General features: G+C 41.6%; 1 protein-coding gene across 3 annotated transcripts; it reads left to right on the forward strand.

The window, feature by feature from the left end:
* Positions 1–4,884: 4,884 nt before the first annotated feature.
* On the forward strand, positions 4,885–9,068 carry LOC103641145 (uncharacterized). Of its 3 annotated transcripts, none has more exons than NM_001301488.1 (9): positions 4,885–5,010; positions 5,348–5,573; positions 5,979–6,224; positions 6,296–6,346; positions 6,480–6,740; positions 6,838–6,890; positions 6,960–7,074; positions 7,242–7,496; positions 7,869–8,914. In NM_001301488.1, exons 1-9 carry the CDS (start codon positions 4,885–4,887, stop codon positions 8,912–8,914), a joined length of 2,379 nt encoding a protein of 792 aa, NP_001288417.1. The 3 variants fall into 3 exon arrangements, with proteins under 3 accessions (NP_001288417.1, XP_008662736.1, XP_008662735.1); XM_008664514.4 differs by lacking the exons at positions 4,885–5,010; positions 5,348–5,573 and adding an exon at positions 5,665–5,861 and having other exon boundaries at positions 5,979–6,022; positions 6,108–6,224; positions 7,869–9,068; XM_008664513.4 differs by lacking the exons at positions 4,885–5,010; positions 5,348–5,573 and adding an exon at positions 5,665–5,861 and having other exon boundaries at positions 7,869–9,068.
* Positions 9,069–11,168: the final 2,100 nt, after the last annotated feature.

Consider the following 11,168-nt stretch of genomic DNA (forward strand, 5'->3'; position numbering starts at 1 on the left):
GAGGCGTGACTACGTCTCCCGCCCAAGGTTGGCCTCGCGAGCCATGACTGTCTCCCGCCCAAGGTTAGCCTTGGGCGAGCTGTGACCGTGTCACCCGCTCGGGGGTTGGCCTCGGGTGAGGTGTGGTTGTGCCTCCCGCCGGGGGTTGGCCTCGGTATAGCCGTGACTACGTCTCTCGCTCGAGGTTGGCCACGTGCGAGGAGTGGATGTGTCTCTCGCCCGGGGTTGGCCTCAGACGAGCCGTGACTGCCTCTCCCGTCCGAGGTTGGCCTCGAGCGAGTTGTGATTGTGTCTCCCGCCCGGGGTTGGCCTCGGGTGAGTCGCTCAAAATTTTTTCATCGAACCTATATTTTTAATATATTGTTCAATATTACTATAAAAATATATAAAATAAGTATAACAATATACTCTATATATTCTTGCATACTTGATGTACATACTTACTCTAGATAGTCTATTACAATCATGTATTATGTATATATATACTTTATCACCGTATTTGAGCATCGAAGAGTAGCTCACATTTGGTTCAAACTACTGTGAGTTGTCCACTGTAAACAAATTGTATATTATTTATATGCATTTTATTTAACTATATCAGCTAATCAATATATCTAATTAAAAAATCGATTTCATATTTGTGTTTCGATATTTTTATAAATAAATAAATTTCAAATTTTCATTTTAATAATATTTTTATTATATCACTTAATTATTTTAATTCTATTTAATTTTTATTTGTCACATAAGTTTATTAATATAACAAATTTGGATAAGCAATAAAAGAAGAAGTAGGCTCAAAAAGCTGAACCAAACGCACCCTGGGGCCTATGGCTTAATTAGTTTCATACCATTCTATACGGTACTCCCTTCATCGGTTCACCCTAGATTCTAAATATTTCAATTTTGTAGACTTAGAACATCTTAAATTTAATCAGATTTGTATAACGAAATAATAATATTTATAAAATAAGATAAGTATTATTACATTATTCATTAATTATACTTTATAGTATGCCTGTTTTATGATATTTTTTTGTAATTTTTCTATAATAGTAGTAACTTGAGATGTTTTAACTTTTTCAAAAAAGATTAAAACACTTTATAATTTAAAACGTAGGGAGTATTTATTATTTGCCCCATTGGGTGGATGGTCCATTCCTCCGTATCGGAAAAGATTGTCTGGATGTCATTCTCAAAGGAGCCATGGTGGCTTTGTTTGGAGCTGTCAGTGGTGCCAAAAAGGCAAAGGGAGGCAGTTTCGTCCTTTTATTTTTTTCCTGTTGTCTCAACTGCGTGTGTGGCACGAGCTGTCAGTGGTGCCAAATAAGCAAAGGTCGAGTGCAAACTAACCACTTTTGCTGGTAGTGCGCATATGAGCTGAAACGGATTTTTTTTTTTTTTTTGCCTGGTTTGCACGCTTCGCTTGCTTATCATTTTATTACACCGAGAATGCAGGTCAAGTTATTCAAACAATATACCTAATAGTTCAGCTATTAGCTATTTTTTAGCAAATAGTTAATAGTTAGCTAGCTAATTATAAAAACATTTTTAGCTAACTAATTATTAGACCGTGTCTAGCAGTTTATTAATATAGTCGTCCAAAACATTTTTTAGGCTTCATTGTTCGTAGTGAAGTTTCTATATATATATATATATATATATATATATATATATATATATATATATATATATATATATATATATATATATATATATATATATATATATAATATATATATATATATATATAATATATATATATGAAGGAGTAAACTCTTGGAGATAGTCTTTAACTATCGACACGTTTCCAAAAAAATGACCCATACATTTTCCGGGAGGACGCAACATTTCTGCCCTGCCTATCTTTGTTTTGTTCTCCGACAAGATCTGGACAGCTTTTTTGTTCTTGAGTTTGAGTGTTTCAAAATGGCATACTAAGCCTAGTTTGGCAACTCCATTTCTCGAAAAAATAAACTAATTTTTCTTGATAAAATGAAAACTCCTTACGAAAATGAGGTTGACAAACTAGCCTAATTACTGCTTCACAGACCATTTTGGTATTTTTTAAATATATAGCTTTGATTATGCATCTAGATATAAATTATTTCTAGATATGTAACAGAAACAATATGTACTTAAAAATGTCTAAACGAATGAGTAGTTTGGTTATTAAAATTATATGTTTGGTTTTCTTCCGTAACTTACCAAACCAAATTAGTCCCGGTTTGGAGAGCCTGTATTTTTCTAGTCTTGAGACAAGACTATTGTATTTAGGAATACCATGGTTTTAGAGACTAAAAGGTGTTTGGTAGACTATCTAAAATCATAGTATATAAATCTTTGGGGTCCTGTTTGGAAGCTTGGTATTTTTCAGTTTTAAGGCAATACTATGGTATTTAATGATACCGTAGTATTGAAAACCTTTGGTTTGTATAGGTAAACACATTTTTAAATATAATGGTTTACTCAAAACCATGGTATTTTTTGGAGTTTTGAAAACTCCACTCAAGACCTCAATTTTCTTCTGTTCTCTCTGCAAATACTTTGGTTTTCTAATAGAACCAAACACATCTTGATTTTAAGCGATACTGTGGTTTTACTACGGTAAAGTAATATTGTAGTATTTGTGTCATGTGCAATTGTAAACTATAATATTTCAAAACTGCATTACCAAACAAGCCCTTAGTGTTTTTACAGTTTTAAAGCAATAATATGGTATTTTATGATATTGTATTATTGAGATCCAACAAGTGTTTGGTTGGTACAGACAAAACATAGTTTTAAATAACACGGTCTATCTAAAACTGTGGTATTTTCAGAGTTTTGGAAACTCCACTCAGGAGACCTCTGTTTTCTTCTATTCTCTCTACATATACTTTGATTTTCTTAATGGAACCAAATAGATCTCAGTTTTAAGCAACTGTGGTTTTACTGTGATAGAGTAAACTGTAATATTTATGTCATGTCTGATTATAAAATATGATATTTCAAAACTATATTACCAAACAGTAGCTTGGTTTTGGCAATACCATGGTAGAGTATAGAAAACTATGGTCTAGACCAAGTTTTTGCCCTGGACGTGAAGCGATCCCTTTGTCACACACTTTTTTCATGTGAACTTTCACGCACTTATTTTTTCAGTCCATGTTAATTGTTACGACTTATTTGGCTTATGATCATCAATCAACAACTTATGAATGTAATTTGATGGCGGCACAAACACCATAGTACCAATTAGGTGTTCGATTGACTGTTGTAAAAATACTATAGTTATGCTATAACAATTATTAGACTGTGATATTGAAAAACAGTGGTTTTTCACTTTCAAACCAGGACTGACTTGTCACTTGTGGCGTGCGGCGGTGCGACCAGCACAAACGTATTTCAGTTCCTGTGCCACAGGCTGCTGAAAGCTTTGCGAGCAAATTTGCGCCCTAGTTTTGGTATCACCTCAGCTACTATTAATATCGGTATATTTTTTAAATATTACTTGGAAAAACTTTTTTAAAAAATCAACTAACTAGAAAATGAGACGTTCATTTATTTTGCGATCTCAAAACTGTACATCCCGAAGATCTCAATTCTGAAACAAAAAAAAGGGCGGGTGGGGTGACTGGCGACTAATAGCATCTCCAACCTATAAAAATGTATTAAAATGAGTATATTTTATAAAATTTAGCGTAACAAATATATATTATAGAACAACAGATATAGTATATTTAAGACTTTTGAGAGTATATTTTATAATTTTTTGATCTAATTTTATAAAATAAGACACCGTTATAGTAGTTTTTTATGTATTGAGCCTCATATTTTAATTTAAGACACCAATTTAAGATATTATTGAGATGCTCTAATTTAGGAGGATAATATGAGGACCAGTGCCTGCCCTGCCAGCTCACCCGCTGCATCAGCAGGACCAGTGAGCGCCAGACCTGCTGTAAATTTGCTCGTGGTGACTCAAAACCAGCGTGCGGATGAATTTCTACTCGTGTTGGAGTTTTCAGTTGAAGTGCCAATTCCAATTTGTTCTTGTGGTGGGCTCCTCACCTACCTCCCGCCGTACTCCAGCCAAGCGGCCATCCAGCTCTTCCTGCACCTTCCTTTATGAACGTGCGGAGCCAGAGAGCAGGCTGCTCTCTCTCTCCCCCCTCTCTTCTATCTCTCTATCTCTACAGTCTACACAAATCATATTTCCCCAGCGTACACCTTCTGTCTGCTGGATTACTGTGGATTTGACCATCGTACGGCAGCCCACATCGCTGCTTCTCCCCCGGTCGGTTACTGTAGCACCAAAGTTTGATCTTGCCGGGGTTTGGAGGAGGTGAAAGGTTGGGGTTTTCTTGGTCCTGGGAATCTGTCCAGGTTCGTCTCTCTATGTGAAGATTCTGAGAGGTTGGCTGTGAGTCAAGATTTTCGGCTCGGCGGTGGCGAATCCTCTGCTCCTGACTCCGATTTGGGTATTCTCGTTCTTGATTCCTGACTCTTGGCCCGAAACTTCTGTTCTGTTCTTGCCGAAATCGAAGGGAAACAGCTCCATTCTGGTTGCAAGTTCTTTGTAAAGATTCGAGGTGGCATTCAGATTTCGGTTACCTGTGCTTGTGCTGTTGGTTTTGCTTCGAAAATTTGCTGTTTGGGTAGACCAAGGTTACTGACGGCCTCCGCCGCCGCAGATGTGCGGATTTGAGATGGAATCGCAGTGAGAGGGTTGAAGAGTTGTTCCTGTCCCTGATTCTGGTGGCTTAGTTTCTGGTGCTCTGTTTGGCAACTTAAGCGCTTCCATTTTCGGTTCATGCAAGGGTCGCTTTCGGCCATCGGGGAGCTCTCAGCCGTGAGGTTTTGAGGTGGGATTGTGTCATTGTGACCTCAAGGTTGAAGGAGATGCTTATGGCGTCGATGTCAGATAGCGAGACGACCAACCGAGGCAGCATGTGGGAACTGGATCAGAACCTTGATCAGCCCATGGACGAGGAGGCCAGTCAACTGAAGAACATGTACAAAGAAAAGGTATCGTTTTCATCCTTGCTATCATCGCATTTAGATTATTAGTCTCTGTATATCTGAAAGAAACATGGTGGTCCTTCGATAGTTCGATGTACAATATTCTATTGATGGTTCAGGGGATCATTTCAATATAAAGGGGTATCGGAAACTGTATGTAACATGTGCTGTTACTGCTGTTTTTTTCCTGTTGCAGGAACTATATTCAGATTCTTACAACTTGTTTTGTCTATTCATCTTAAAGTGCCACAACAGCTGTGCTCCATGTCTCATGTACTGCTAGACCTTTAACTGTGTCCTTAGCAAAAAAAGACTAACTTGATCTTTAAATTTGTTCATGCAGAAATTTTCGTCAATTTTGTTACTGCGGCTCGCGTTTCAAAGTCTTGGGGTAGTGTTTGGGGACTTAGGTACATCACCATTGTATGTTTTCTACAATATCTTTCCACATGGTGTTGACGAAGACGAGGATGTAATTGGAGCTCTATCCTTGATCATTTACACACTCACCCTCATCCCTCTGATGAAGTATGTTTTTGTCGTCTTGCGAGCTAACGACAATGGTCAAGGTGAGATAGAGCATTCTTGTATTTTAGCCTAGTCTGTTGCCTCTTATGATTTCTATGGTATTTGCAATAATTACGAGTGCTCTTGTCGCATTTACACATTTGCAAATGTATGAGCCGTTAGTTCACAGAGATTTTGCAATTTTACCATCTGGTTTGGTTGGCAGAATCTCATGACAAAACAGTGCTCTAGTGAAACAAAGGATTTGTGTCGAGTATCACCACGGTTTAAATATGAGATGTCAGAGTGATTGCTATGCATCACTTTACTAACCATGAAATCTGTAGAAGGTGAAACTCTTAGTTCATTTTAGATTTTATTTTGTGACAAGAAATACTTCTCCTTCAGCTGGTATAGTTTGTTTCCAGAAGTTTTCTGACAACATTTCTTTTTCTGGTTATTCACAGGTGGCACGTTTGCTCTTTATTCTCTACTGTGCCGGCATGCAAAGGTCAGCACTATACCCAACCAACATAAGACAGATGAAGAATTAACAACTTATAGTCGGCAAACTTATGAGGAGAATTCACTTGCAGCAAAAGTGAAGAAATGGCTAGAGGGGCATGCATATAAAAAGAACTGCCTTCTTATTCTTGTTCTCATTGGTACCTGTACCGCCATCGGAGATGGGATTCTTACTCCTGCAATCTCAGGTATTCAGAATCGTAGTTGAATAAATCCAATGCAGCTGCGATCTAAGCTGTATTTTGTATGTTATATGCAGTTCTTTCTGCGGCAGGTGGAATAAGGGTCCAGAATCAGAACATGAGTACAGGTATATTTTTTTCTTTTCTGTATGGTTATATCTGTGTTCATTGTTGAATCTGGTGGACTATTTCCTTGATCTGGTGAGGAGCATAACTTACTTTGCCTAATCTGATTAGTCTAATATCTTCAATTCCTGGCAGATGTGGTCGTAATCGTCGCGGTGTTTATATTAATTGGCTTATTCTGCATGCAACACTATGGGACAGATAAAGTTGGGTGGCTCTTTGCACCTTTGGTGCTCCTTTGGTTTATTCTAATCGGGAGCGTTGGGTTAGTGAACATACGCAAATACAACAGTTCTGTTCTAAAAGCATACAATCCAGTCTACATCTTCCGGTATTTTAGACGAGGCAAGTCTGAGATTTGGACATCTCTTGGAGGAGTCATGCTTAGCATCACAGGTATCTCTTGGACATCTCTTGGCAATTCAACTTTAACTTCTGCATCAATTGTAAGATGAAACAGAGTTACCTTATCTATATGCCTTTTTCTATGCAGGGACTGAAGCATTGTATGCAGATCTATGTCACTTCCCTGTATTGGCTATTCAGGTGAGTGTTCAAATAGAAAAATTATGAATTATGATAATACCTCAATGGATTAATCATGTCTATGTCCAGTTTGCGTTCACCTTAGTGGTGTTCCCCTGCCTTCTACTGGCGTACACTGGGCAGGCTGCCTACATCATTGACAACAAGGATCATGTAGTTGATGCCTTCTACCGCTCCATTCCAGGTTCTTCTGAAATCTAAACAAATCTTATCCATCTCATATGTGAACAGCTATACCACCATATCAAGCCCACTATGTGCAAATTGGCACAGTGCTCATCCCACTACTGTTACTGTATGTTAATGCTTTGTACACTTCACTATACTAAAGCTGAGATACTCTCACTGCAGAGGCCATATACTGGCCAGCCTTCATCATAGCAACTCTTGCGGCAGTAGTTGCAAGTCAAGCAACCATATCTGCTACCTACTCGATAATTAAGCAAGCCCTTGCACTGGGCTGTTTCCCCCGTGTCAATGTTGTGCATACCTCGAAGAAATTTCTGGGGCAGATTTACATCCCTGACATCAATTGGGTACTTATGATTCTTTGCATTGCTGTAACTGCTGGATTCAAGAATCAAAGCCAGATAGGAAATGCATATGGTGAGTTTTTCTAGGGTGAAGTTGGTTTGTGTCTATCACGCTTTCAGCGCACTTAACTTGGAACACATATCAGTTTACATGTTACTTCTAAATGGAAGGTGGCTAGCAGGACTTTGTAGTTTTTTTAAGTAAACACTGTAGTTTCTTTTCAGGTCATAGTACAAACATAGATGCTTACAAATGCGCATCTACGCTCACCCTTATGCACATGTACTACCTCTATGAGCAGTCATCACAAGTGTCTCATGGACGGGTACCACTGAAAGAATAGAGCTGACGAATCCACTATGCCAATTTTAAAAACATTTTTTGCTGCTGCATTCAATACACGGCATGATACTTATTTATTTGCATGTAATGTTGTCTGAGCAGGCACTGCAGTGGTGATTGTTATGCTAGTTACAACATTTCTCATGGTCCCAGTGATGCTGCTGGTATGGAAAAGCCACTGGATACTTGTTGTCATCTTCCTCGTGCTCTCCTTGACGGTTGAGCTCCCATACTTCACGGCGTGCATAAATAAAGTGGATCAAGGTGGCTGGGTTCCACTAGTCATCGCAATAACCTTCTTCGTCATCATGCACGTGTGGCATTTCTGCACTGTGAAGCGCTACGAATTTGAGATGCACAGCAAGGTCTCCATGGCGTGGATTCTGGGGCTAGGGCCGAGCCTTGGCCTTGTCAGGGTCCCTGGGATAGGCTTCGTGTACACAGAGCTGGCGAGTGGCGTCCCGCACATCTTCTCCCATTTCGTCACCAACCTCCCTGCCATCCACTCGGTGGTTGTCTTTGTCTGCGTCAAGTACCTCCCGGTCTACACGGTGCCAGCCGAGGAACGATTCATCATGAAGAGGATCGGGCCAAAGAACTACCACATGTTCCGCTGCGTCGCAAGGTATGGATACAAGGACATCCACAAGAAAGACGACAACTTCGAGAAGATGCTCCTGGACAGGCTCTTGATCTTCGTCAGGCTGGAGAGCATGATGGACGGCTACTCCGACTCCGAGGACCTCACCGTGATGGAGCACAAGGCCAAGAGGTCCACCAGATCACTTCAGCTGATCGAGAAGGCTGGGGGTAATAACACGATGAGCTCCACCGGTGACCTGAGCTACTCATCGTCGCAGGACTCCATTGTTTTGGCCAAGTCACCCCTGACAGGGAACAGCCTGACGAGATACTCAAGCCAGACACCCGGCGACGAGCTGGAGTTCCTGAACCGAAGCAAGGATGCCGGCGTCGTGCACTTCCTCGGGAACACCGTCGTGCAGGCGCGCAGGGACTCGGGGATCTTGAAGAAGGTCGCCGTGAATTATGTGTATGCCTTCCTTCGGAAGATGTGCAGGGAGAACAGTGTGATCTTCAACGTTCCACATGAAAGCCTCCTGAATGTAGGGCAGATATACTATATATGAATATTTTTGTTTTAGATTCTTCTGTTCGGACTCGAAGTGAACATTGTACATGGTGATCAGTCCTAGAGTAAAGCTTTTAGTCAGGTCTGCGGCTTTTAGTCAGTTCTGCGACTTTCTTGAGCACATAGATTACTGGTATTGCCATTGGCACATTCTCGATGAGGCTTGCTGACTGCTGTATCCGAATGCCATTTCTCCCAACTGTCAACCATTGCTGCTGCTGCTGCTGCATACATCATATAACCGTCCGGCTTAGAAAAATGATGTCATGTATATCTCCAGATTAGTTTTTTTCGGCCGTATGTGCAGCGTTCAGGAATGCATTATCGTATCACAAAAGGAAGGAAACAGCCGGCTACTTATTTTGCCGGTTTCAGACACTCGTGTAATTATTGAGACCTGATAAATTAAGTCTCGGAAAAAAATGATTTAACTGACCGATGATCCAAATGACCGGTTTCAGACACTGCCGGTCTCAGAATGCAGGAAAACAAGCATATCCTTACAAAACGTTTCATGCGAAGTACCTCAAAGGCCTCGCCGACCGTCCGAATTCTGCTGCTGCTGGTGCTCGACTAGTGGTCGACAAGTCCTCCAAATATGCACATTTCATACCACTAGCTATCACACCTTTTTCACTGCTATGCAAGTGGCCATGCACTACATGGATCCTGTCTTTAAACTACATGGTTTTTCAGTAGCCAATTATTTCAGACAGGGACTGTTCACCAGTGCCATTTGGCAGACACTTTTTAAACTCAATGGCATAGATCTAAGACTGAGACCTACTTATCATCCTTAGTCTGATAGTCAAACAGAAAGGATGAACCAATGCTGGGAAACATACCTTAGTTGTTTTGTGCATTCTTGTCTCAGAAATGTGTTGGGCGCCAAATTAATCGGACGGACGGTCCGCACTGGTGGCGTGGACGGTTCGCGCGCACACAGGATCATTTAGGGTTCCGAGTTTTTTGCGGGATTGATTAGCTAGATCCACGGAATTAGCTCAGGAGATCACGTGTAACGGGTCCAGACCTTCCCATCTATATATATATGGAGGGCTACGGCCGATTGAATCATCAACAATCGAATCAATAATCAATTACATCTCGTTTTTACCTTATGCATTAGGAGTAGTTCTAGTTTAGTCCTTTTCCATCCTAAATTCTCCACTTCTCTTCGGCTCTACGTTGATTAGAGGTGTCTAGGGTGGCCTGCCGATCCTAGACAAGGCCTAGGACCTCTCCTCCCCGACGGGGTCCCTCCCGGAGGTGAGATCCAGGCGTTGTCGGCGAACTCCGCCGCCCCTGCGCACGCGCGGACCGTCCGACTCATCAAGCAGGAACCCGAGCCATGCGCCAGGTCGCGGACCGTCTGGCCCCTGGCCGCGAAACGTTCGCGCCTCCATAGAGAGCACCGTCGCCGATTCTCAACGCAGTGATTGGCGCCCGGATCGGCGCCAACACACTTTTTGGCGACTCTGCTGGGACATCGCGTACAGATCTATCAGATCGGCCCTCAATGGCCGGTTCAAAAGATAGCTCTGACGTTTCCACCGGCAATATCATAGAGTCGACTTGGGAAACCTTGTCGGCTGATGAACAACTCCAGTTCGAGAAGCACAGGGAGCAGCTGATCCAGGAAGCAAAGGCAAAGTTCCTAGCCAACTTCAAGGTGGACAGGAACAACAAGGTCGTTCGACAACGGGCGATTAATCTGGTTTTGCTCCGACCCACTGCGGCTACCCCCAAGGTAAGCGACACAAATGAACTCCAGTTTCTTAAAAAATATATAGATGATCAGCGAGACCAAATGCAAAATATCATAGGGGTTATGCAAAATGACTATAGAAGGCTAGTACGTGCTTTTGATAAATCTAATATTGCAAATTTTCCTTCGCACGAGGTTGAATTGGGAGAAAATATACGTGATTCATCGGCTACAGGTTGTCACGACCAGTCACAACCCCTTTATGGGATGCCAATAGACATGTACCCTAGGCAACCACAACCTCCTGCGCACATCGGCGATAAATTCGCCGATCTGCGCATGTCCGGACCGTCCGCGTATCTAATCGGACGGTCCGACATAGAGTTTTTCAATGAGGATTGTTATCCAAATCCACATCCGTCTCAGCTAAACTACCCGTCACACTATGCAATGCACCAGCACCATAGTACAACATCCCAAACCCATAGGGCGAGTACTTTCCGGCCCCGCCTAGAAGGCTGGAAAGGAATGACCAGTCCTATGA

This window comes from Zea mays, chromosome 10, assembly GCF_902167145.1.
Source record: "Zea mays cultivar B73 chromosome 10, Zm-B73-REFERENCE-NAM-5.0, whole genome shotgun sequence".
Lineage (NCBI taxonomy): Eukaryota > Viridiplantae > Streptophyta > Magnoliopsida > Poales > Poaceae > Zea > Zea mays.